At 50.8% G+C, this 27,262-nt stretch overlaps 1 protein-coding gene and 1 long non-coding RNA gene across 3 annotated transcripts in view; one reads left to right on the top strand and one right to left on the bottom strand.

Annotated features, from left to right (window-relative positions):
• Positions 1–4,505: 4,505 nt before the first annotated feature.
• On the bottom strand, positions 4,506–6,517 carry LOC139073722 (uncharacterized). Its single transcript, XR_011522709.1, has 3 exons — positions 6,327–6,517; positions 4,858–5,860; positions 4,506–4,767 (listed from the first exon to the last, which is right to left on the bottom strand). It is a non-coding gene; the product is annotated as an uncharacterized lncRNA (long non-coding RNA).
• Positions 6,518–6,676: 159 nt separating this feature from the next.
• The window catches only part of SIM1 (SIM bHLH transcription factor 1), a 69,208-nt gene continuing 48,622 nt past the window's right edge, over positions 6,677–27,262 (top strand). Inside the window, exons 1-9 of one of the 2 annotated variants that reach the window (XM_070556746.1) lie at positions 6,677–7,021; positions 7,738–8,354; positions 17,646–17,728; positions 21,351–21,444; positions 21,975–22,079; positions 22,211–22,296; positions 23,018–23,217; positions 23,426–23,532; positions 24,216–24,363. In XM_070556746.1, coding sequence (XP_070412847.1) covers positions 8,180–8,354; positions 17,646–17,728; positions 21,351–21,444; positions 21,975–22,079; positions 22,211–22,296; positions 23,018–23,217; positions 23,426–23,532; positions 24,216–24,363 — 998 coding nt within the window. In that variant the 5' untranslated portion in view covers positions 6,677–7,021; positions 7,738–8,179. Of the gene's footprint in view, positions 7,022–7,152; positions 7,263–7,737; positions 8,355–17,645; positions 17,729–21,350; positions 21,445–21,974; positions 22,080–22,210; positions 22,297–23,017; positions 23,218–23,425; positions 23,533–24,215; positions 24,364–27,262 lie in introns of those variants that run through there. The other variant, XM_070556747.1, reaches the window with a different exon arrangement.

Raw genomic sequence — 27,262 nt, 5'->3', positions numbered from 1 at the left:
CGGACACTGACCGGCAGCTCAAGATGCATTTGTTTGGTCTGTGTAGTGTTTTAAAATTGGATTTCACTTAATCTGATATCCAGGTAAGGAAAAAACAAGGAAGCAAGCCAGGTATTAAGATAAGAGATGGTGCTGGTAACCAAATCTGTTTGCATTTTCCACCTAGCTTTAGGGTGGCACCTTGGACATAACTAAGCAGGGCGGAGGGACTCTGCAGTGGCAGCACTGGTGAGCCCATGGGTTTCATACCAGGAGGGCAGCTGTGACTCATGGTAGATATCCTTGCACCAAACCTCTCTCCAGATTTCCTAAAGAGGCTTCAGAGCTGCAGCTGGGAACAGGCACCCCTAGGACCCCCATCCTCCCAGGTGTGCCCAGGAGCAGCAGTGACTCATCCATTTGTCACAAGAGGCACAGTGCCTAGGGCCCATGATAGTTTTAGAGGCTCACAAAATGTTTTAATTTTAATTAATTTATAATCAAAAGAAAAAAATAAATATTAGGAATGGGAAATCCATTCCTATAAGAAGATGAATTCAACCTGAATTACATTCATCTTTATACCACCAACGTCGTAAAATATGATCTTAAATACTTTTTATGGAGGAAGGGGCCCATAAAAACAAGACAAAAGTGTCCCAGTGCCCAAGTCCTAAGTCCCAATGTGGCCCTGCACTGGCGGGAGCACTCCCTGCTTGAGGGGAGCCTACACCTCACAGGCCCCAGGGGCGCAGGCAGGACCTCTCCCTCCAGGGCCAGCTCCCCTGCACCAACACTTGGGTCCTTCATGCTCAAGCATTCTGGCAATGTAGGGAACAGTTTCAGGGCCAAAAGGAGAACCAGTGCTTATCTGCTATTTTCCCGATGTCCTACCCCGGTAGATTCACCCGAACCCTCTGGACTTCTTCCCTGTAGCCCAGCTAGAATCTTGGAACCTTCTGGGGGTATCCTGAGCACTTCACCTGCCCTTCTGATGCCAAACTCCCCACTGAAGGGTGGCCTGGCTGGGTTCCCAGGCCTCCTCTCCCTTCTCCTGAGGTCATATTCATCCTTATTCCTAAGAATGCAGGAATGACCCCCCTTCAGACACCCCACCCTATCACAACCCTGAGCCTCACCCCTCCCCTCACTAGACAGGCGTATCATTTTATGCCATGTGCCCAAGCAGGACTATCACCTCAAATCTTTTCCGGGCGGACAGTCTTCTCCAAAGATACGCTGAGAAAAAGCAGACTAAAGCAATGGTTCTCAAAGTGTTGTTCCCTGACGGCGGTGCACCAGCATCACCTGGGAACTTGTTAGAAAGGGAACCTATTGGGTCCAACTCTAGATCTGCCGAATCATAAACTCTGGGAGTGGGGACCAGCAATCTGTTTTAACAGGCCCTCCAGGCCATTTCCGTGCACGCTTAAGTTCCAAAACCACCGCGCTAGGAGCAGGGCCGCCCAGATTTTCAAGGGCAGATCCCCCTGTCCCGGACCCAGAGGTGATGAGTCCAGCAAGAGTGGGACTCAGGAATGTGTCCCGGATGCTCCAGACACTTGGTTCCCGGCCCAGGCTAGCACAGAGGTAGGTACTTCTACCGAGATCCTGGGGTGATGCCGGGAGGGCGGGCTCGGGCAGCAGCTATTTGAGGCTCGGGGCCTGTGGGCGCAGCGACTTCAGTCGGACGGCGCCCCCAGCCAGTCCCGCAGGGGCGTCGGGGCGGGTCCGGCCGCCCTCTCTGCGCTGTCGGAGGCGGAGCCCGCGCTCCGCGCTCTGAGCTCGTCCTCACCCCTGCTCCTGCGCCTCCCGGAGCTGCCTGGTGCTCCGACCACCCTCTCCCCTCCCACACCTAACGGAAAGCTAACTCCAGAGTCCAACAGGGATTTCCCGTTGCTAAATCAGTGGGGCCCGAGAGTCCGTATTTAAAAGCAGCACTCTGCCACCACCTCCACCCCAGGTGACCCTGAGGTTAGGCCGGATTGGAAGCCGGTCATCTGTTTATGAACTAGAGGGATCCGCGTGAGAGTATGCCTTACCCACTCCGCCTAGAGTATGGGGGCTAGGGGTCCTCTTCAGGCGCTCGCAGCTTAGTCCCGGGTACATGTTCCCAGGGGCTAGACGCATAGTTGGGGCTCAGAGAAGGGGAAACTCCCCAGAAACCGAATCCAAAGGCTCTCAAAGCCGAAGGGGCTAAGGCACACGCCCTCTGGATCCACCCAATTCTGACGTCCCTCACCCTTTTCGAGGCCACTGACCCCACTCCGCCCCCTTCCGGCCACCCTGCCTCCCCAGGTGCTTCCTGGCCACCCGCTGCCGAGCCCGGGCCAGGCATGCGCTCCTGAAGCACACCGTGAGCGTGATTTGGCCTGAAATTCTGAAACCGATCAAACTGTCTTTCGCCAGCAGTCGCAAACCAACGTTCACCTTCAGTTTCTGAGCCCCTTGGTCCTGCTCCTGTGCCCAGCTTTGCTGAACTACATACGCACATTATCCCCAACTCGATTTCTGGAAAGGACAGGTGTGAAAAGCGCCGGCGCTGCGAGCGACAGGCACCCATCAGCTCTTGTCCTCAGAATGCGCAGCATCGGAGTTTTCCAACCACTGTTAATGTCTGAATAATTCAGTTCTCTTAAAGTGTGAACGGTTAAGGGGCACTCTTGTTTCTCAGAGACCTATTCAAGGTTATATTCGACTGCAAATATTATCCAGAATATTTTAAAGCTATATAAAATCTTTACTTGCACTAGCCACTCTCATTTTTAAAGTTGGTGCATTTTCTGTTTTTGTTTTTTTTTCCCAGTGTGTAACTACTGAAGTTAAATTTTTGAACATTTCAATGGTCAATTCAGGCAGGCACCTGAGAAGCGGTACCTCAGAAGAAGGCTGTTTTGTTTTGTGCATAAAATATCTCATACTTTCCAAAACGTCCTGATGAAACAAGTGATATTTACTGTAATTTTTAAAATATTAAATATAACTCTATTTTTTGGAGGTTCCTCCTATCCTTTGTTTTTTAGCAGACTCACCCCACCAGGTCAAAGTTGTAAGGGGCCCGTGTTTCTGCCCTAACATGACAACGTCTAAATGTGGTAGTAAAATGGGGTAGAGCAGGATTCACTAAGATACATGGAAGAAGAAAAAATGTTAGTATTTCCTTAGACATTAATATTTCCCTAGACAAATTCTCCTTTCCAGTGGTAGAGAGTGAACATCTGGATATAACATACTGAGATATTTGTGACTATCTTCAGATTTTGCATCTCGATTATAAACATATTCTTTATCTTAACCTTGGCTATTGAGTAAAATCTGTGCCTGTGTGCTTTGCACAATTGTGTATGTCATGTGCAGGCGTGTAAAACTGCATGTGTGCTCCCCTAGCAGTCTTTAAAAAACAAACAAAAAAAGCATGTTTTGAGGGGCAAAGAGAGAAACAGAAATCACTCTGGTTTTGACAAGATGCTCAAGAAGCAGGGCGCAGAGAGGAGTTACCGGAAGGCAGGAGAGAGGTCTGCGCCCGAGCAGAGGTCGCCGGCACGGTGCGCCCTGGTCGGGGCTGCGCGCGGAAACCTGGCTCGGCGGTTTGCCCCAGAATTCCGCTGGGCGTTCGCTAGTCCTTTTACAACCCAAGGGTTCAGCATCTCTAGTCTGGACTTTGCCTGATGTTGGGAGGGGTCGGGCGGCCCTCGGAGGCCCCCTCCTCTTCCTTGCGGACGCGCGCAGCGCACGGGCCTCCGCGCGCACCGGCGTGGCGGTCCTGACTCGGCCGCGGTGGGCGCGCCCTGCCTCCGGGACTAGAGCGTTGGGCGCCTGCTCGTCTTGGCGACCCGGCCGCTGAGGGCGGGCTCCTTGCGGGCAGCATCCAGGGTTGCCCGGGAGGTGGGAGAGAATCCCAGGGGCACAATATTGCCTTCACTCAGGCTGTTTGCCCTCCTTGGTCATGGGGGGAGAGGGGGTGGAGAAGGAAGATTCTTTATAGATAGACTCCGGTTTCTTCCCGCATTAGGAATCGCGTCCCGGGCCGCGTAGACAGTGCCTGAGGGCCAGAGGGCTACATTTTGAGGCCCCGGCGCAAGGAGGAGGAGGCCTAGACTCTCTCCGTATTCCCTTTTGGTGTTAGTGCGTCGCATGTGCCCGTCTCTTTCCTTTCTGGGGCTTTTCCCCTTACACTGGCAAAGAGATGGGTAGGATTCGCCTTAAGAAACGGATTTAAAATTTCTCATGCTAGAGGCGAACAGAAATTCTCCAAACACGTGGGAGGCACCTGAGGTTCTGGTTCATCTCCCCCCCCCCCCCCAGCTGGCACGAGGCTCGTGCGGGGCGGCGGGCGGGGTCGCCGGGAGGGTGGGAGGCCGGTCCCCAGCACCCGGGCGGGGGAGTGAAGGAGCCGCATTCCGGCTCCAGCCTAGGTTCAAAGATTAGAAAAACAGGTGTTACGTCGCCATGCTAATTTACTCTCTCGGTAAACGCGGCTCAGAGAGTTGTGTGCGGAGGACTTAGCGAGGGGCTGTCCTCACATGGCCGTGCATTCACTTTGTTTATTAAACGGTATCTACTCGCTTCATCGACTACTGAGCCTCATTGGGACCCTGGAGCAGCCCGCCTGGTCCCCCAGGATGTCGTCTTCGGTGTGAAGATTTTCATACTCATTTTGCCCATCTTGCTTCTGAAGGCACAACACAGCCTTTCGTCCGTGTGAACCGCGCCCTGTCTGGGGAGCCGGGCACTGCCTGATGCCCCAGAGAGTCCCAGGACCCGAAAAGGCGCTCACACACCTGCGCGCTGTTGGAAGTAGAAATACGGTTTACAGTAACCGCCAAGTGAATTGAAATCCTTTCTAGAACACAGCCCGAATAGAAAACCGCTTCTTACCCTAAAGTGTCTTTGCTTCGCCTGGCCGCTCCATTTTACCCCTAAGATCTGTCTAGGTTGTGGGGGTGGGGGAAAGAAGGTCACGGAAGGTTCTTTCATCCTGTCCAAACACACACCCCTCTCTTTACATGTAGTAGTTAACTTGACCTTATCTGGTCTTTCTGGACTCTTGTGTCCAAGGGAGCCACAGTACATCTCTCTCTGTATTCCTACTCATCTCTTGCTAAAAGTGCATCACTTGGTGCTCGGAACCAGCGCAGAGCAAGGTCTGTAAGTGAGTACAGCCTCTGGGGAAATGACTTCTTCTAGATCAGAGCCCATTATCTGGATTCCGGTTTTGAAACACCTGCTAAAATCTCTATGTTTAGTTATTTTTTCTCATTCTTTCTATCTAGAACGTTCACCTCCTCTTGCCAGGTGTTCCCCAGATGTGTAAATACCCCCAGAAAGCTCCCGTTGTCCTTCTGCGAGCTTACTGCCATCGGGCGGCAAGGAGGTGGCAGATGTCTGTATTTTTGAACAAACACTCTTAAAATTGTCCCGAATATCGGCAGAATGGCACACACCCTTCTTCAGAGTATATGTTTTCTTGGCGGCAATTAGCACCACGACGAGAGGACGAGGGCAACATTATGGGCGTTCTCACTGTCTTTCATCGTCCATGAAACAACTGCCTCCTAAGTGCACTTCCAGGAGCAGAATCGTGGTCACCAGCAGCACCAAAAACAAGCCGGGAAGCGCGTCTGTAGGGAGTGACTCGAAAGCGACATTAATTGTCTTGGAGGGGAGGACAAGTCAACTTTTTCCCGTTGCTATCTGTTGTCTTTCCTCAGATGACAGAAGGGAGATTCAAATCAGAGGGTCTCTTAAATATAATTTGTCAGCAATGATACTTACAAGCGTTTGTTTAAGCAGCTCCTGTTGGGGAATGGTGAATGTTGGAAATTCATTCGCGCAGATTACATCCTTTCTGTAAGGAATATTCATGTTGGACTTTGGTTTCCTGAAACAAAACCCATCAAATGGTCTTCACTTACGTTCAAGAAAATGGCTTGTTGTGAGATATTTATCTATATATCTACCACTCTACCTAATCTATTTTGGCCTGAAATGTAACCTCTTGTTCCCGGGTCCCGTATCTGCTCTCCATAGGAAAGCTCCTCCGCTGAGCTTTCCAGGGTGAACAAATCTGCCCCCAAACTCGACCCATATCGAAAAAGACGCTCCTCGTTAAGGTTAATTTAAAGACAGGTATATTTATCTCCTCTGGTGATGAATTCGGTATCGTTGTGGTTTCAGAGAAACGTGAAAGATAAAATAAAGCCCGATACCGACCCTGCGCAGGCCTTGGGCCCGCCAACCTGCCCCCCGGAAGGGCACGGCCGCCAGCTCGGCCTTTGGGCGCCCCACGCCCGCAGTCTAGGTGACTCCTGCCTCTCTGACCCGGAGCCCCAGCTCCCTGGCCCGACCTCGGCAGCTTTCGGGCGCCCCCGGCACCGCGGGGCCGGCGCTCAGGGCTGAAAGCGCAGCCACTCGACCCCAGGGAGCGCGGGCCCTGCACATCGGCCGCGAGGCCTGGGAGGCCGGGAGCAGCGGCGGCTGCAGGGCAGCGCGGACGCGGGTGCCCGGGGCTCGGTAGTAGCAGGACCGCCACGCGGGTAGCCAGGGGGCCAGCCGAGAGCGGGGCCGCGCGGAGGGCCGGCGCGGGGCGTGCGCGCGTCACTCAGCCCGGCCGGCCAATGAGCGCCGCGCCTCGGGGCGCGCCGGGCCAATCGGAGGCGAGGAGGTTTGTGAGTGGCATCAAGGGAGGGCGGGAGAGGGGGAGCCAAGGAGTGAAGTTGAAGCTAAACGCCGTAAGCTATAAAGAAGTTATAGGGGGGCGTTTTCGGCTTCCAATTAGGAATAATATTGGCTTCGTAGCAACTACCGAGGAGGAGGATTCTAAAACAACCTCACCCGTCCCAAAGCCCACATCCCCCTCCTTCTCGCACGCACCCCTCCCCCAATTCATGACCAAGAAAAGAAAAGGGAGCCAGGGCGCGCTCTGCTCCTCTCTGCCGGTGGGAAGCGGAGAGGCCGGCGGAGTGGCTTAGTTGGACGGTAGGCATGAGTAGAATTAAGAGGTGGGCGCCTCCGCACCCTTGGCCGCCAGCGGGGACTGAAGGTAGGTGAAGTGGAAGACACCCTGCGCCCTCCCAGGGACGCCCGCAGCTCCACGGCGGAGGGGGAGAGGCCGGGACGCCTCCCACCCCCACCCCCACCCCCACCCCCCACCCTCGGTGCCTGCGAGGGGCTGTCCTGAATGTGCCACCTGTTAACCTGGCGCGGCCGTGCCCGACGTGTTGCCGCCCCTGCTGGGCAGGGAGAGCCCCGGGTTGCCTCGGGAGTCCCGAGGGACTTGATGTGTAAGTGCCACTTTTTGAGGAATCCCTGAGACTGGAGAGTCAAGTCAGAGAGGTAGTCACGTTCCAGATCCGCCAGCGCAGGGGGACCGAAGGGCGCTCGCCGCGCCCTGGAGGAATTCTGATTTGCAGAAACCTGGGGCGGGGGCTGCGTCTGGCCTGGGCGCGGGCACGGGGCCCGGCGGCCGAGGGTCTCCTAAGGGTCTTCAAAAATATGCGTTGTGTTGTTTGGGCAACTCCCCAGGGCCCTGGAGAATGTGGCTGGCATGGGTGAGGGAATGCGAGCATTATTTGCAGGGCCTCAGTCTCGCTGTGATTTCTCCATATCTTAAAAAAACAAACAAAAACACTGGCAAGCCTGGCGAGGAAAGCCGAGGCGCGCCGAGGCCCTTGCCGGCCGTTTTTGGGAATTCGGGCGAGGGCATGAGTGATCGTGGAGCCGCCGATCTCTTATGCTCTGATGCTGTTGTCTTCACAGTGGCCTGAAAGAGGTGTCCGGCATTCCGGTTGTTCCCAAAGGGCTCAGAGCCATCTCAAATGCCACGGGACTGAAGCGCCAACGTCGGGGATGATTATGTCGATTTTCCGAGGACCGGGGTTCGCAGCGCGGAACAGAAGAAAAGGCTGGCTCCTCGGGGATCTCGCCGGCATTTGATACCCAGACACTCCTAGGATTGCCCAGCTTGCCGCCGATCAGCAGCTTTCCTACGCTCGCATCCCGCGTTTTTAAAGAAAGTATCTTCTGTTCGCCGCGTTGGTCTTTTACTACCCTCGGTACACGGAAGCCAAGACTCCAGTCTCTACATTCGAAGTATGCTTTATGTTTTTGCTAAATATGATCTCTAATTGAAAGTTTATTTTTTGGTTTTGGATGAATCTGTGGAGCTTATGTGGTAAGAAGAAAGGGGGAACGAGACACAATGAAAGAGAAGTCCAAAAATGCTGCCCGGACTAGGAGGGAGAAGGAAAACAGTGAATTTTATGAACTGGCAAAATTATTGCCTTTGCCCTCGGCTATCACCTCGCAGCTGGACAAAGCATCCATAATCAGACTCACGACCAGCTATCTCAAAATGAGAGTAGTGTTCCCAGAAGGTAAGTGACTTTGCCCAGATGGAATTTCAAAGGCAGAAGGGTAGGGGATTTGCCAGACAGTAAGTGAGCCTGCACCGCTGGGCAGAGAAGTACATTAATGCTTACACACAGACTCTCTGCAGAGGGAAGTTTAGAGTGGCTGCTTGACTACGGACCTCTCTGAACTTAGGATTCCTGTTGCCTGTTTGTGGCTTTTTCTACTTCCCCATTAATACTTTCTCTTCAGTCCATCAGATATGTTTGGTTGGGAAGCAGCCCAACGGTGCCTTTGTCAACACTTAGGTACTGGGCTCAATTGAAAGTAGTACTAATCCAAACACGACTTTCTTTTTTTATTCCTCTTGTTAGAATTGTATCTAGCAGGAAGGAGGAGCACTGCCAAATGCTTGTATTTTTGCTACCGTATAGATAGGCCCGTGTACATGGAGCTAGCTAAGCTAGATAACAATTTTTCTCTATGTCTTTAATTCCACAAATGAGGAGCAGACATATTCATGAACAAATATGCCCTGAATTTACCCAGTCTCTTGATGGCTTATAGGAAATTTATTCTGAGTTTTTGAGACATTCACAGATTCTGAAACTAACTCTGGGGCTTGGTGATTTGCAACTCTGGGCTTGATATCATCTCTGAGATAGGAAGCTAGTCCCCCAAAACATAAGATTGAATTGAGATGGCTAGCCCACTGAGAAAATGTCTTCTGGGTGGCAGGTTGGCAAATGAATCCTGGGGCAATTTTCTTATAAGACCTAGAAGTTAGAAGAGCTGAGCTGTTGACATGATTTAAAACATGTATTTAGATTATCAGGATTCACTGAGTGAGGACACAGCAGCTTTCACAGAACAGTGAAGAACAGTGTCCTGTATAAAACATTTACACTCACTGGGAAAAGGACACTTCTCGCTTCCCCATCCTTTCCTTTACCCATATTCAAATAACATAAACAGATTAAAAAAAATATTTTAGATATGTCTTTGCTGGGGGAGGGGAATTTGGAAATGCAAAGGAGACAATTCTCAACGAACCAACGAAAATCCAGGAGAAAGAACTCTGTTTATTTACAAACCAGAACTTCTTATTTGACCTGGGGAGTTTCTGTTATTGTTGATCTGGGATGTTTGGGGTTTGTTGTTTTCTCTTAAGGGGAAGGAAATGGTCGTGACTGGGCTAGGAGTTTCACTTTCCTCCATCAGGACTAAAAGTTATTATCCGAATCAAAATCTTGCAAAACATGCCCCGAATTAGTCAGGGGCCATAAAGGGAAACTTTCAAATTGTAGTTCCATTTTACTCCCAAACTCTAAGTAGTGTTATAGTCGTTTTATCTTAAAGCAGTTCCTTAAACAATCTCATCTGACCCTGGACACCCAGGAGGAGAGGAATCAAAGCCTAAAGTACCTGAAAAGTTGAAGAAAAAAAAAAAAAGGAAAAGAAAGAAAAGGAAAAAAAAGGAAAAAAGGAGGGGGAACTTATATATTCAAAACCATATTTCCCATTCAGACTGTGCTGAGAATTGCGGGTGGGAAAATTACTATTATGCTACACCGCCTTCTGTTTAAAAAAGAGATCTCGTTGTCTTTGATACTGTCGGCGCCTACTTTATAAAAATAAAGCTATTGCGAACTCCGCTGGCCGCGCTGTTCTAACAGGATTATTAGCGGTCTCAGTGGGCTCCCTTTCTGCGTGATTTCTAGCGGGTCTCGTCAATTATCGGTGCCGATGTCGCTCGCTGTTTGATCAGAAGAAGCATATGGTGCTGCTTGTGGGGCTGCGAGTAATCGCGGGAGGAAAAGAAGAGCGGGTCGCCGTGCCGAGGCGGGCACAGAGAGGGACCGCAGCGCCCAAGGAGTCGCCGGGCCAGAGGCGCTCCTCGGAGTCCTGCAGACCCCGGGCAGGCGCCGCCAGAGGGGATCGGGCTGTTTTGTTGTTTGGTTGTGTTTTTAAGAGAGCAAGCTTTCTTGTTTAATTAAGTGCTAACTCCACAAATTATAACTCGCGTGATAAATAAATAGGACGAGCAAAATAAGCTCTCTCAGCCAACTTCTCGTTATTTTTAAAGCAAGAGCTGGTGGAGCTCCTGCTGGAGTCCCCTTGGTGGCCAGGCCGGTCCCCTGTGGCTACTTTAAGGGCGACTGTGCTTTCTGCAGCCCCCTCACCTTCCTCCCGAGTCCTGGGCCCAGGGCTCCTCCCGCCTCTCCCTTCTTCTACGGCTGAGTGTGAGTTTATGGGGAGGAGGGGATGGACGATGTGTGAACTCTGGGCACATCATTTATTTCTCCAGCTACTGTCGAGCTCATAACTCACCTGCAGCCTGCACCCGGCGAGTTAGACAGGGTCATCCGAACAGCTGGCTTCTCCGGATGAGGTTTTAATTGTGAGGATAGATTAGCTTCAAAAACCCAAAACCCAAACACAGCCCTTTAAAATATTAAAGAACAACAACAACAAACAAAAAAGCCAACAGCTTTCAAAGGAGTGAACTAATCACAAGCTGCAGAACCTGGCACAACCTGCAGAGGGTGCCAGATTTGGGTTCAGCTGTTGACTGAAGGCAGAGGGTGGACAAGATTGGGTCCATGGCAGTGGGGGGAACTGACCACCTTATGTGGGGGGTCTTTTTTAGTGAGGAAAAATGGAAAGAATTTGTTTGAAGTTGAAGTTCATTTTGACGTCTATCTTGATGCCATCCTAGCACATAGTAGGTCTTCAATAAAATTTTGTTTTAAGGATGGGATAAAGATAGCTAGTTCATCATGGTAAGCATTTATCACACGTAACATATGGATTTGCAAAGTGTACAATCTAAAATAATCATAAATTTAGCAATATCTTAGTTATAGGCATAACAATGACTGTAAAACTCCACTATTTTTGCTCATATTACATATCATCTATAATGCTCTGTAATCCCAAAAGGCTTAAATCATTAAAAAAAAAAAGTCCTTCCATACTTATATTTGAAAAAATTAAAAAAAATTCTTAAATATAGCTGATTCCCCTGCTTTCTCAATTGCTGAATACAGCTTTTCCCGCCCATGGTCTAGTAGATTCCTTGTCTGAAGGCAAACTTCAGCTTTAAATTATCTGAGTAGATAAAATTGAGCTGATGAGGGAAAAATGAGAAAGAGAGAGAACAGAGAAATGGGACTTGGGTGCCTGGAATAATTAAGAATAAAGCATTAGATTGTAGATTCATAGTAAAAAATAAAACTCAGGTAAGATTACTGTGAAATCATTAAAAAAGCATATCTCCCATTTGGTAACATATTTTATTCTAAAACAGACTTGCAAAGGAAAAATTGAGTCATCTAGAAATGTATGTGTCTTTGGTATTATCAAAGTCAGAAAGGCAGGATTTTAAAAAAAGATGATGACTTTGTGTGCAAAATAGGACAAATTTAACTAAAAAGAAATATGTATTTGTTCTCCAGATACAATACAGTTTTGGGGGGGGGGGCGTAGTGGCTTGCAGAACATCCCTTGAAAAGATCAGACATGTTTTCCAATCTATAGCCATTCAGAATCTTGGTAACGTCACACTACCATTTCACTGTCAAGATGTCTTGGGAAAATAAAAATATTCACAGAATTGGAGTAACCATGCAGGAAGGAGAGTCTTTACAAAAGCTGGGAGGACAAGCATGATTAAACAAACCTCCACAGACCCTTTCTATAATATTCACCTCAAGATTGAAATCCTTAATCGCTTTATATTTTTTGAGGCTGAGAAGTGAAAGAGAAAAAAAGGTCCCATTTCCCACGTGGATGAGTGATTTAAGGCTGTTTTTCTTGCTGCTTGGGGAAATGATTGAGCATTAGGTTTCCATGTTTATTTTCTTACAGAAGTTTTTCTCATTTAAAAGACTTTAAGCGCAGTTTACGCTCCACGCTGGTTTTCTGTGTTTAATTCCAGTTTTGATGTTGACATAAAACGTAGAGTGCAGAACTAACCTCCGTGCAAAGCATTTGCAAGGCAGATTTATGTGCTAGAAATTGTAGATCAGATCAATGGAAAAAATACTTTTTCTCTTTAAAGGGAGCGATCACTAATAAAACCAATAACAAAATAACAAAAACAGGGTATCATAAGCTATGGTGGGATGCTTTTAAGCCGGGTACAATCACCCACCTGACGCTGAAATCAGGCTATATTTCTAGAGGACAAACCTGATTTCTAGCGGGGTAATGTTTCAATTCTGGGGAAATCTTGGCAGCTTCGAGCTTTTGCAGCCACAACTGTGGACATAGAATCAGAACCCATGGATCCTCGCTGTGTTTCTCTCTTAGTTGGCCCAGGAAATTTCTCAAGAGAATGCGGTTAAGACCCAGGTAACACCTTGAGATTTTAGCTGTTCACCCATTGCGGGTCCTTGATGCATGGAATTTGAAATTTTGTGTGGGGGAGGGGAAACCTCTATTATTTAGCAATGGGTCTGCTGATCAGAAACTACTAAAACCGTCTGAGAATTGCGGAGCAAAACTTCTTCCGCAGGTAGCCCCCTCGGGCAGGCGGCTCTTGCACAGTCGTTCGACATCGGTCCCTCGACCAGGTCAAGGACGGTGACCTTGTCGAAGCCTCGGCCAGGCCGCCTGCACGGCCGGAAACCCGTAGCGGACGGGGCTCCTCTACCGCGGCCCGTTCTCTTCCCGCCGCTGCAGCCGGCGCCCGGCCAGCCTTGGCTCTGCGGGCCGCAGCTTCCGCACGCTGTCCCCTCGTTCCCCACGCCCGACCATTCTCCGCCCTCCCGGGGATCCAGGACATCCCCTCCTGCCTGCCCGGAGAAGGGCCGGGCAGTGCGGGAGTGCGCCCGCCGTCCCTCGTGCTGCCCGAACCGCGGCCCCAGGACCAGCCGCGCTCTGCGCCTTGAGCCGCTGCCGTCGGAGGCCCGGCTGCCCAGCGGAGCCCGAGCTGGCTGTGCCTCGCCGCGCCTGCCTCTGGAGCGGTGGCATCGCCCCGCCCGAGCCACACTCAAAACCCTGTAGTCCTGGATGACACCGCTTGATGTTTCTCTGCCGCCACGCCGGGCACTCTTGTCACCGCCATGTGTGTTTTCGCCCCTTGGTTTAGTTGGGACCTGGCCGAACCCCGCCCGTCTCTGGCCCCGACAAGTCGCGCTCTCTCGTGGCGGGCCCGGGCGCGACAGCCCACCTGGCTGCAGGCTCGGTCCCTGCCGGGCAGCCCTAGCTCCGAGCCAGAGCAGGACGGGACGCAGAGGGAGAGCCAGCGCCGTGGCCATCCGTTTCCACCCCAGATTTGCACCAGCGTTAGTGGATTCCCCCGGCGCGACCTGGGCGCTCGGAGGCAGGCAGGGGAGGGCATGGCACGCAGGGCCATTGCCGAACGCAGACACACACGGTGGGCGCAGGCTGCTGCGTGGGACAAAGCGTGGCCCAGTGGGGCCATCGACGCCCTCAGGAGGTCCGCCACACCTGCCAGGTGGCCAGAGGGGGCGGCGAACTGGAAGGACCCCAGCGCCCAAGGTGGGGGCTGTGCACACAGGTGCGCGAAGCAGCCTCCCCGCCCCCGTCCCCTGCCCCCTACCCGGGACGGCTCCTGCCCTAGGTCTCGGCTAAGGGCGCCCCATCTCCGTCCCTCTCGTCCCCAGAGAGCCCAGCCGCTGGGGCTCCCGGAGCCCTAACACGAAGACCGCTCGGTTACTGGACCCTGAGGAGGCCGCGCAGGCCCTGCCGAAACCCTGGGCGGCTGAGCCAAAGCCCTCAGGACCCGAGTTAGGAGCGCGGTCACTGAGGCCTTTTCCTGACTCAGTCACCAAGTTGTGGTCTGGTCATGGGACAGCTCCTCCAGCCCCCTCCCCTCCCCATGTTGCCTAAAAGGCACATGTAGAGCGACCAGTCCGGGAGCTGAAGGTTCCGGGAACGACTGCAAGGAGGACACATTTCTCCTGAGCTATAGTGTTTATTTATTCAAAACAAAACAAAACAAAAACAGTAGCATAAGCCCTTCTCTTCCTCTTCTTCCTGTCTGAGAGAGGGAGGTGATGATGCCGGGTCTGTAATCTATATTTTGTCAAGGGTATGAAATTCATTCCGAAGGAAAGGGTCGATCAATTTATTTTTGCTGCTTGCAATAACACAGCTGGATGATGCTTTGAGCTCACGCTAGACGGGGGCTCATCATTCATTCGCCAAGAACGGGCCTAAATTGTGCCTGTGGGATTAGGTCAATTTTACTGGATCTACTTCGCCTCATTTGGTTACTAATTGGTTTCTTGTTTTATAAATCGAAATCTCATTTTCAGGAAATTACAAAACCCGTGCAGTCAGTCCATTGAGGTAATCCTTGGGTCAGGGGGGTATTTAAATGGAAATGGCTCAACGGCGCACCGAGGGTAAAGCAACAGTGAAACTTCGCCCGGGTTTTCACATGAAATGTGAGCCAGCCTTTTAGATCCATAATAGATACATCTCTTCTAATACTACTTATGTAAATATGATAAACTAGACTTGAAGGGAGGAGGGGGAGGGGAGAAGCAAAATTTATCTGCTGAGGTTAATGTGGCATATCTTGGAAATCTTCCAAAATAGATTATGTTTTCCTTTGTCTTCGGCCACTTTAGCTGGGGAAAATCCTTTTGTCTAAAACCCGATTTAGTTATCGCCTCCCTCACAGAGCTCCTTTTTTCCTTTGCAAAACCCCGCTCCCTCGGCCTCACCGAATTACAAGAGAATCTTTAGATCTTGTTCCCACTGTAATCCTGCCGCAAAGGGAGCTGGTTTCCTCCTCCTTTTAAACAGACAATCAAAGGATTTGCGAATTTTCTGCGGTAGGTCAAGTGCAGAAACGAAATCTCAGCTTACCCTCCTCGCCAACTGAAATTGGGTGCGGGAGCGCGTCACCGCAGGCAGGAGGAGAGGGGTCCGGGGACAAGGGTCTCTGACCCACTGCGGGGTTTTCGGGAGGCGGGACCCATGCCCGGGGTCTGGGAGGTGTCCTGGGCAGGCGGAAGGGCAAGCTCGGCCCTAGTGTGAGGTCAGGAAAGCACGCAGGTAGACGAGCGCTGCCAGCCTCGCATAAAACATTAACCCAGACATAACCGTGTGACGGCCATTTCGACCGGGGACATAAAGAGAAGGCAATGCTCCGTGAAAGCAAAAGGTTCCTTAAAAGGGGGGCGAGGGGCAGGAGAGGGCGAGGGAGGCCCCAGTTAACCTGCGCCGCCCGGCTGGTTATTAACCTGCGGCGAAGTCTGATTCTCCCCTCCTAGGCGCATACTAATGAGGCCGCAACCCGAGAGCGCGAACAGCCCGGGCCGGCGCGGAGTTCGGAACCAGTGCTTAACCCCGGGTCCAGCCGGGGCGCTTTCCGACGCTTCGGGTCGGGATGCCGATCCCGGGGTCTCCCAGCCGCTTTGGGGGACCTTCATAATTTTAGGATAAAGACGCTTGGAGGCCTTAAGCGCAGGCTTCGCACCCTTCTGGGAGCTGTGATTTCAGAAGTTGCCGGCTCCTCGCCCCCGCGAAGCTGTGGGCTTTTAGGCCTTTGGCTGGGCCCACAGCGTCCAAGGGGCCAGAGCCACCCGCGTCCCCGGCTGACTCTCCCCTTCTCCTGTACGGCCTCCCCAGCCAACCCCTCTTGCCACTTCTTCTGAGTCGGTATGTGTGAGCAGGGATGAAAACATGCATGTCGTGCCGGAAACCAACGAAGATAACTTGGCTGAGACGGGAGGAGCGAGGGAAGGTGACAAGGCGAAAGGGTGTGTACAGGAGGCTGTGGCAGAGGCCCTCTGGAATGGTCCAGGAGGACCACAGGAATCAGGGCAGTGCAGTCACTCTAGGGAGGGAAACTGGGGCGGGCTAAAGAGCCCGGAGGGGTCGGCGAGACGCGAGGGAGGGAGAGGAGTCGGGCGCGGGCGGGGAGCGGCGGTGTTTGCAGAGCGCTGGGGAAATCGTTAGATTTATTTAGATGTGCAAACACCCAGAAAGACCCTATTCGAGCTTAAGGGGCGCTCACGTTGACTCGTTACCAGGGTTTTGATCGCTTGCTTAGGAAGCAGCTTCTGGCCAACACATTTTAAGAGTCCAACTCCTTGTTTTATTCTGAAAGATCCGCCCCCACCCCCACATTACAATGCGAGTGTGTTTGTCTTTATGTACATCGTAGTAATTTCCCCGTAATTAGTAAATCAGCAAATCAGCCCTTTTTTGGGTCATGTTAAAACTTGTTTAATGGTGTAAGCATAAAAGAGTTTAACTACCTAGTTTAATTTCAGCAGCAACACTGTTAAAAGATAGTACCTATAATTAGTTTAACTTTGGTCTCGGGAAGTTTCTTCTGCCTTATTTTTCATTTTCTTTCCGCAAACAGGTACTATAGTAGACTCCATATTAATTTTTAAAAAATCAGCCACGGGCACCCAGGGAGTTTTACTTTTTAGGCATCACCAGAGAAATGATTTGTGGCAAAGCCTGAAAAGATCTTAACGTGGTAGCAACCGAGGAGAGGAAACGGCTGTCTTTGTTAATCGATGATACGAGGACAGTAGAGAAACGGATTCTCTATCCAGAAGGGAACGAAAATAGTGCTGAGATGGTGTCAGCACCGGAAAGTAACTGATTTCAAGAGCGCCAGTGCGGTTTTTGGTGGGGGTGGTGAGCTTAGGATGGGTGAGGCCGGGGCTAGGAGGGGAAGGGCAGAGCAAGAAGGACTGCGCGGGAATAATGGTACTGGGAGCCATGCCGCGAACGAACGGATTTTTCCGAAGGAGATGAGAGTCAGAGGCCGAAGGGGAGAAAAATGGCTGGAGAGCCCTGCAGCCAATCAGAGGGCCCACTAGGGACCAGCTGGACCTGGCCTGCCGCGCCCGCTCCGGGCAGGCAGCGGCATTTGCTGGATGTGTGGCCATCCTTGCCTCGTGATGAGGATGATGATGAAACTTTGGGTGAGAAATAGTGTCCCCCACCTCCCTCAGCGCAGTAATGGACCTACGCAAAAGTTGTTGCTGGGGTGCGGTGTCGAGGCCCCTTCAGGCTGTCCCCAAACTCGGCTACTTGGGGTCCCGCCAGGGGGACACTCAGTCAGGGCCCTGCGGTCCCTAAGAAGCCCACGCTCGTCCCAGAGAGGGACTTTGACCTCTGCTTGACCCTTTAGAAGCTGAGAGAACCGGGCGAAATTTACCAGCTCGTAGGTCCTCTCGGTCCTGGTGGTGGGGAGCCCCGAGGGGATGAGGTCTTGTGTGCGAGATGCGCGTGTGACACAACCGCCAGACCAGTCTCAAAGTGCCCGCTGGGTCGGAGTCCCATCGCTAAAGGGCATCTCTGCGTCTCCACAGGGCTCGGCGAGGCATGGGGTCACTCGAGTCGGACCAGCCCCCTGGACAACGTTGGCCGAGAACTGGGCTCTCATCTGCTCCAGGTACCGGCGCGGGCCTTCCGGAGGCGGCGCGGATGCTTCCAGGGCCCGGGTGTCTGGCCCCACCCGGCTTCTTTTCTCCCAGAAAAATGGGATCCGGCCCGCACGTGGCCCTCTTGGATCTCCTACAGCTCCTCCAAAGTTAAAGCGTTTAGTTCTTAACCTCGCTGGGTGCGGATGGCGCCTAGAGAGGCGGAGAGGGAGGCAAGGTGACAAACGGCGCGCTGGGTTTGGAAGGCAGCTCGGCAAGGCCCCCATCAGGATGGCTGAACCCAGGGAGGGGGTGCCCTTTGACACCCTTCTTCTGAGGGAACCCGAGGGCCCAGGACCAAGCTGCCGAGGCCGGGCTGCAAAACCGTCCAAAATGAAGGATTTACACAGGAAATAACGGGAATCCAGCAGAAATGCCGGTCAATGCTTTAAGCCCACACATTCCGGATCCAGCTGCGTCTGCGACTCGTTTCATCTCCTCCCAGTAGTTTCCCGGGCTCCCTCCTCTCTCTCCACGTGCCCTCACCCCGGGCCGTCCCAGGCCATGTGCAGACCCTCGCGCGCACACATATATCTCCCCAGGTAATGAGTTTAACCAGTGTGGAGGCGCTCATCCCCGCGTTGTTTGCAGTGTACACCGTTTCAAATTGCCCCTGCCCGCTTAAGTCGCCTAGCAAATATTTAAAGTAGTAAAACTCCCGGTAGCACTTTTAAGTTTGACACTTGTCTCCCACTCTGCACCCCCTTATTATTATTATTATTAAAGTCCACCACGAGCTCCTCATGTGGGAGTCTCAAACCTAAGCAGCATCGGGGGAGTCTGAGTCCAGACTCCCACTCATAGAAACACTCACCACGCTTCCCTAAATTTTCAGTCCCAGGCCACCTGGGCCCTCCCTCCATCTCACAGGCTGGAAAGATTTTAGTTTCACAGAGCAAAGAAAGGCTATGGGTGAGCATTCCTTCACTGGTCTGGTCTCCACACCTCCAAATTTAGCTAGAATGGTGCCATCCTTCCTTTTTCTCAGGGCCAGCTTCCGTTAGTTGTCTCTCAACAAATGACATCCCCCCCCCCAATAATTCCATATTCCCAGCTAATTTCTCTCACCAACGTAAACAAGAGAACAAAACCCAAACAACCCCTCACTCTTTCTAGCTTGTGCCCAATCTCTTTCCTCTTCTTCATCTCAAACTTCTCGAAGGATTTAATTTCACTCTCAACTCCCTGCTCACCCTGCCCCATCGCACCCACACCCCTGCTGTCTGGCATCTCCCAGTCATGGGGCTCTGCGTGTACTCCACCACATTTTGGTATTCAGCATAAAATGCTCATCTCTTATTCTACCTGACCACATTCACTCCACAAATATAGGAGGGCCAACTGTGTGCTGGGCAGGAAGCCCTGCCCACATGGAGTTTACATTCTAAGGAGAGTAGTCTTGCAAACCCATACAGGTGCAGTGCATACTATAACAGGTGATGTAGATCCTATGGAAAAAATTAGAAGGGGAAGGAGGAGAGCTGTGTTTGAATGATACCATTGAAAATGGGGACAGCTGTGGAAGGCCTCACTGAGAAAGTGACATTTGGATAAAAACCTGATGGAAGTAACACTGCTTACTTTACATTCTCCCTTTCCCTGAGTTTCTTTTCTTTTCTTTATTTTTTTAAAGATTTTATTTTTCCTTTTTCTCCCAAAGCCTCCCGGTACATAGTTGTGGATTTTTAGTTCTTGGTCCTTCTAGTTGTGGCATGTGGGACGCCACCTCAACACAGCCTGATGAGTGGTGCCATGTCCACATCCAGGATCCGAATGGTGAAACCCTGGGCTGCAAAAGCAGAGCACTCGAACTTAACCAATCAGCCATGGGGCCGGCCCCCTCCCTCAGTTTCTAAAGTAGCACAATTTCCTGGATTGTTCCCTCTCTCTGCTTGCTCCTCTGGCTTTCCCACCACTGGTTGGCTGTAAATGCTGGCATTTCCCCAAGCTTGAGCTCTGTTTCTCCTCTCACAGTGTCAATGACTCCTGGGTGATTTCAGCCAACACCACCACCTCAACTCTTTTCCCCACATTTGCAAAACTCCAGCTGGTTTCTCCAGTCTAGACACCCCTCCTGAGCTCCAGATCCTTATTTCCTGCTGCCAACTGGACACATCCAAATGGAAACTGCATGCACTTGAAGTTTAGCACCTCCAAGACAAGAATTCATTGTCTCCTTTCTCCAGACTCCCACTCATCGAAAAACTCACCACACTTCCCTAAATTTTGAATCTTGGTTAGTGGTATTACCCTCTTCTCAATGCCCTTACTGAAACCTTGAAGTCAGTCTTGGCTTCTCTTTCTGCCACCATAAATTCCACAGCTGGAACCATCTTTGGATTAGACTCTCCCCCTTTCCCATCCCCCTCGTGACCACCAAAGTTTGGGCTTGACCATTTCTGATCTCTTCATTTCCACTCTTTCCTCCTGCATGTCAAGGTCCACATTCTGCCAGAAAAAAAAGACATCTAAGCATGCTATTCCCCTGCTTAGAAAACTTTGTTGGATCCAGCACCAGTATACTTCCTCAGCCCCATCTTTGGTACACCAAACTTATCTCACCTGAGTACACCAGATCCACCATCCCCCTCCCCCCCCCAAGATCTTGCCTTTGCCATGTGTCGAGTCATTCCTTCTCCTAGGATGCCCTTCCTCCCTTCTCCAGATCAGGCTTCCTCTTCAAGGCTTTGCTCAAATACCTCCTGTAAGGTTTCTCTGATTCTTCCCCGGGCCTCTGGCCACGTAGCCTCTGGGCCTAACAGTTCCATCTCTTCACTCTGTGGTCATTTTATCTGTCTTCAGGCCAGTTTCCCCTGCTGGACTTCCAGCTCCTTGAGAGCAGGATCTGCCTCCCTCCTATATCTCCACTGCCTGGACTGAAGCCTCATTCACAGAAATGCAGGGACAGTGAATGACTTTCCTTCATGGAGAGCTGTCAGTCCGCTACATCAACGTAAACACACACACCCATACACGCTCTTGCACTTTTCTATAGAATTGCTGCCCAGAAAGCCTCTCATCTCCTAAATCCTCATCTCCCGGACTCTTTGCAGAGCCACTGGCTTTCTGTCTACAAACTTCTCACACTGCCAGACCTTCCGCATTGCCCTGTGCCTATTTCCCAAACCCTGCTAGCCCTCCTTCCATTATAGGATGCTGCCACCATGGAGTCTTCCAAGACTGACACAGGAAAATTCTGGTTCTTTCAGTGACCATCACCCCAAGAACCTAACTCACCTCTTATTGCAGGCTGTGATCCCCCCACCCACCCAGAATGTCTGTGTGTGTGTGTGTGCTACAAATGTGTCTGCTTTGTCCATTGTGGTAGACCCTGCGTCTTGGATGGCAGTCCACCCCTTGTCTACTTCCTCTGGACCTCTCCCCGTGTGCTGCCTGTCCCAGAGGCTTACATATTTGGAATGAACCAAAGAGGGGACTCTTGTGCCTGGTTTTCTCTGCCCTGTTTCCTACCAGCCCCTTTACTCCATCTCTCTATACTTCTGGCTGAACATCTCTAACTTCTCTCTCTCCCCTAGTCAGTTTCTCCCAATGGCCCAGAGGGCTCTCCATTCAACTCTGTTTCTATCTCCCCAGACCCTGGATGGCTTCATCTTTGTGGTGGCACCAGATGGGAAGATCATGTACATCTCAGAAACAGCCTCAGTCCACCTGGGTCTTTCTCAGGTAGGTGAGTGGTCCACACCTCCAGCCTTCAATGTTTAAGACCAGAGCTGTAGGCAGGAGAGGGAAGGGAGCTTTCCCAAAGCTTCATATGTGCATTGTATGTGCATTTCTGGGGCTGGAAATATCTCAGCTGGCAGGGCATCTGGATCTCTCCCTTCCTCTACTTCCCTTATCCACCCAAGCTTCCACCCCAGACCAAACAGCAGCAACATTTTTGAGTCCCTACCATAAGCCAAACACCAAGGAAGGTGGTTGCAAACTTATGTCATGATGTCTTCACAAGAACATTGCCAGGGAGCTACTACTACTACAATTATAGTTACTGCTATTATTTTCTTTCATAGATAAGCAAACTGAGGCTTAGATAGGCTGCCATAGGTAGCAGGCAGCAGAATTGGAATTAGAACTCAGCGCCGACTCTAGAGTTCAGGCTCCTGTCCCCACAGTCCTGTGGTCCCGCGGCCAATCTTCCAGCCCCTTCGCGGGGTTGTACCACCTCCTCGGAGACGGTGATACCCTCCTTTTTACAGGTAGAGCTGACCGGGAACAGCATTTACGAATACATCCACCCGGCCGACCACGACGAGATGACGGCCGTGCTCACCGCCCATCAGCCCTATCACTCTCACTTCGTCCAGGGTAAGGCAGACGCGCGCGCCGGCGACACTCGGGCCCACCGGAGTCCGTTTGCGGTTCTTCCCCTGTGTCATGGCCGGGACGGCGGCGCCGCCTGTCTCACGTCCTGCGCCTCCCTCCCTGCTCTCTCCCAGAGTATGAGATCGAGCGCTCCTTCTTCCTGAGGATGAAATGCGTCTTGGCCAAGAGGAATGCGGGCCTCACCTGCGGCGGCTACAAGGTGCGCAGCTGGGACGGAAGATACACGCATGATGGCGACCACGGCCACCTAGCCGGGTGTAGACGAAGGGGGCAGGACGCGAGGCGTGTGCGGCGTGGGAGGGACATTCCTGCGACCGGGACCACCCCAGAAGGCGCCCCCGCATGCGTCAGGGCGCTGCGGGCCCGGCGCACCACGAGGGACATTGAACTTTGTGAACACCTGGGGACTGCGTTTTAAGACTAAGTCTCCCTGGGTCCGCATACTGCTCGGCTGGCCGCGGGGGCTCTTAACCTGGGGCCCATAACGGGCATTAGGGGTGTGTAAAGGGTCTGAAACGGTAACTTCGGGGGATCCGTTGAATTTACTCACAGCATAAGAATCTGACCCCTGGAGAGGTTAAGAACCCGAGCCTTACCTGAAATCCGTAGTTCTCTTGTTTGATGAGACTAAACATGATTAGAATGTAGGTTCCAGGGCCCCCCTTGGAGATTCGGATGCGTTGGGTTGGCAGGGCCCAGGCCTCTGCATTTTTACAAGCCCCAGGTGAGTTCAGAATGGCAGTGCATTCTTTCCCTTGAGACACGTTGGAGCCCCAATAACTTTGGACACTTCAGTGCGAGGGCGTGGCCCACATGGTCTTTGTGGCCGAGGAGTGTTTCCTAACGTTTCATTCTCCTCCTCACCCTTTTGGGGTGTCTCTGGCTGTGGCTGAGTCTCAACAGCTCACCCTCCGCCGCAGGTCATTCACTGCAGCGGCTACCTGAAGATCCGCCAGTACAGTTTGGACATGTCCCCCTTCGACGGCTGCTACCAGAATGTGGGCCTGGTGGCCGTGGGCCACTCGCTGCCTCCCAGCGCCGTCACGGAGATCAAGCTGCACAGCAACATGTTCATGTTCCGCGCCAGCCTGGACATGAAGCTCATCTTCCTGGACTCTAGGTGGGTGGCCAGGGCAGGAAGGGGTCGCCCCTCGGGAGAGGGCGGCTCTGGTCAGTGACAGAGAGCACCTTGGCAGCCCATTTTACAGATGAGGCGGCCCATCGGGCACTGTGAAGTGAGGGCGGGCCCACAAGTCTGAGATGGCTGTCTGGGGTGGAGGGGGCACCGCCGCACTCGGTACTCATCCTCCGGGGATTGATCTTCGCAGAGTGGCGGAGCTGACTGGGTACGAACCTCAGGACCTGATTGAGAAGACCCTGTACCACCACGTGCACGGCTGCGACACCTTCCACCTGCGCTGCGCTCACCACCTGCGTAAGGCGCCAGGCTGCCCAGCGCTGGGCCCACCCCTGCGCATCCTGGCCGGCCCGGGGGCGGGGGCGTGATTGAAGTCCTCAGTCCAGGACGGGTGGGAGCCCCCTGAGCCGAGCGGTGGCAGCGTGTGAGGCCCTGCTAGTGGCTCCTCCAAACCTGGGCCCCGACTCGTTTCTCTGACATCCGCGAGCAGCTCACACAGGCGGGGGGAGAGTTTCTGGGCAGAACCTGCCCTGGAGGGGTCTCATTCTCCTGTTTATATGCTTCCTCCCTTGTAGACCTCTAAAGGTGGGAACAAAAAGCGAGGCTAGCCCGCTTGGCTCACGCGAGTTGACGCTCTTGGCTTTTGATACAAGTTTGCTTTTGAGCTGAATCTCCCGGAACTGGAAAGAGGGGCGTCGGAGTCCTGCGGCCTGGACCCCGCCTTCCATAGTTAGAAAACAGAATCAGGGAATCCCCCCAATTTGAGTGTTTCCCGTTTTGCTAATGGTGAGGGACCGCAGGATTCGATGCAAATTAACCAGACAATCAATTCGTTTTGGAATGTGTTGGTTGTCTCTCCCTCCTGCCTGGCGCAGTTATTAGGGCCCCCAGGGGACCCGCACTCCCACCGCCAGGGATGGCGTTTGAGACCGATCCAGAGCGAGCTCGTTCACGCCAGCTGCTTTCTGTCTCTCCATCAGTGCTGGTGAAGGGGCAGGTGACCACGAAATACTACAGGTTCCTGGCGAAGCACGGCGGCTGGGTCTGGGTACAGAGCTATGCGACCATCGTGCACAACAGCCGCTCGTCCAGGCCACACTGTATCGTCAGCGTCAACTATGTTCTCACGTGAGTGCAAGCCTGCGACCCCTTCGCCCGCTCCAGGCGACGCTGGTCTCTACGAGCGTGCAGGTGGGGGGCACCGTCGGGTTAGGCGAGTCTAGGTTCTACTGGGGACTCTGGTTTTGACCCCAGTGCTGGCTGCGCTGGGAGGCGGCAGCTTGAACACTTTCATCCTTATGAAGAGGCTTCCTTCGTTATATTCCGGAGAAAGATTTAGGGGTTTTTCCATCCACAGTCTATATTTGCTTTCTACTCTCTCTCTTTTAGCCTTTTAAGCGAACTCTGCATTAAATAAAACTTAATGCGGCAGAAAGGAAAAAAAAAGAGAGAGGAAAGGACCCGACGTACGGAGCCATTTATGGTTAACAAACAGGACATCTGTTTCACTTTTTCAAATCTGGGTTTGAAGTTCTTAATTTTAACCAGTCTCCATTCAAAGTTAAGAGTTCTGAGAGAGGGATTCTTTTCCTGAACCACAAAGGAGGTTTGAGTGACCAAGAAGGTCTGACTTTAACCTCCAGAAAGCAAAGCGATCCGAGCTAATGCTGCCAGTCTTGGCTGGAGCCCAAGCCCCGAGTGTTGTGTGACCGAATCACCGGGTGAGGAGCCGGCCTCCTGGTGCCACCTGCGGGTGCTGCTCGCTGGGTGGCTGCAGTGGCTGCATTTGAGCCTTATTCTTTCTAGAAACAATAATCATTTCTGGTTGTCGGTGTTGCCCTGCAGGCTGATCACGTGGCCTGGTGTGTGGCTGGTGAAGAAAGCACGTTCTGTATAATGTTTGTGAAAGTTGAATTGCTTAGGGTTGAAGCCTTTATGAAGAACCCTTTTGTGTGCGCAGTTCTTTTTTTGTAGATGTTGAAATTCTTGTGCTTTTAGGAGATCTCAGGAGTTATTTGCTTTAGAAGCATTGACACCTGGGCACTTAGTAGAAATGCTATTTTGACATTACGGAGTTGGTTAAAGGGTGCTGTTTGGAATCAGACTATACTATAGGTGATGAGGACTAGATTCATGCCGTGTTCTTCTAAACTGTTGAATTAAAAGTATAGTAGTTGGAAATGTTAGGCTTGGCAATAAGACTATTTATTTTGTGCCCTGTTTAATGAGAAAATTTAACCCAAAAGACTTGGAAAATGAATTTGGTTTAGGTGAGGATTCTGTGTTCAAGAATAATAGCTGGTTATTAAGAAGAATCTTTTTATTTCTCTCATTTTAGTAAATGGTTAAAATAAATACTGTTAGGTTTTTGTAATAGCAAGAGGGCTGTAGATTTTCATACAGAGCAGAAAACATACCAATATTTTGGATATCATGAAACAAAACCATCTATTTTATGAATGCCATTTTTCATATTATCAAAATAAACATAAGAGAAAACGGCAAAGCATAATTCATAAAATAAGCCACTCCGTGAAGCAGAAGTATTAAAGAGTGAAAAATTATGTCTGCTTACCATGGAAAGGAAACGGACATTCTTTAAGAAGGTGCTTTATATGTCTGAGACATCACAGCATTATACATACACTCTGCTCTCTGGTGGGTGCCTGTGCTTAGTAATCATTTTTTATCAAACAGCAGGGTATATAGTCACACAGACCCATATAAATGATCAGAATGCAAGTTAGACCTCCCAATGGGTAAACTTAATTTATGTTTGGAGTCATTTTGAAATATTCAGTCTTGTTTTCCAGTGGATAAGTGTACTTCCTTTCTTCTGTTGACTCTGTCATTCTTCACTTTACACAATCCTTCAGGGCAGTGGGGTGAGAATCCCAACTTTACATCAGATTAAAAAGATGTAATGAGGATAAATGATTTACAGAAGGAAAAAATAGCATGGCACATATTTTTCTGAATGTTTTATACCTTTGAATGAAAACAGAAATAAACACACAGAAGCACACAAGATGAAAAACTGAAATTGATGACCCTTTTATGAGCCTCAGCTCCAATTCTTTGTATAAAAATTCTCAGGGCAATTTTTATGGCTGCAAATGTGAAAACTGCCTTAGATGAAATGTCATCAAGTGGCTCTGTGTGTGTTGACGGGATTTTCATAATGAACAGGTTGCAGTTTGTTTGATGTGTATATCGCACATCTGGCTGGAAGTTACTAATTTACATTGTCTTAGCAAATTAAATAGATGGCTATTGATTCTCTATGGGAGCAGTGAACTACCCCATACATTTGTTTTCAGGGCTAGTTCTCTGTGAAGCTGAGAATGATAAGTGAGTCTTTCCAAATACACCACCTCAAACAATATACTTAAAATCACAAGCCCCCCAAATAATTTGACAGGCCAGATGTTTTCCAAATTTAGATATTTTAATAGCATACACTTTGAAGGGATTTTCATGTCATGAAAGTAGAGAGAATTTAAAATAAGCATCAGTTAAAGGAAGGTGTGACATTTTGGAGGAAGTTACACTCATAAGAAGCTTATTTTTCTAATTTGCTGATGATAAATTTATTGTGGATGTTAACATATGCCTGGAAAAATCAGCCATTATTATCTAACAAAAGCAATGATGAATAGAAATATTCAGTAACCCTGTTTTAAGCAGCAGCTGCAACAGTGAATATAGGAATTTGAGGGGCAGTGGTATATGAACTGGTGCTTTTACTGACTTTTGTGTCATCACCAGACAAAATATTGGTGTTCTGAAGATCTGGAGAGGAGAGTGAGAAGACACTATGATTAAATTTTTAAATTTCTCTTAGTGTTTTTCTGGGTCTTTAAGGTTCCCTGAAGCTTCTATAGCTTTTCATTAAAACTCCAAAAAAAAAAAAGAAAAAAAATCCAGACCAAAAACTAACCAGTTCATGATTTTCTCTAAGACACACATACCTTGTTAGCTTTATGTTCTATACTAAAAAAACTTTCTTACAAAATTCGAGTTCCCA

Source organism: Equus przewalskii, chromosome 9, assembly GCF_037783145.1.
Source record: "Equus przewalskii isolate Varuska chromosome 9, EquPr2, whole genome shotgun sequence".
Classification (NCBI taxonomy): Eukaryota; Metazoa; Chordata; class Mammalia; order Perissodactyla; family Equidae; genus Equus; species Equus przewalskii.
Note: the sequence above shows the minus strand (reverse complement) of the source record. Positions and strands in the feature narration are given on the sequence as shown.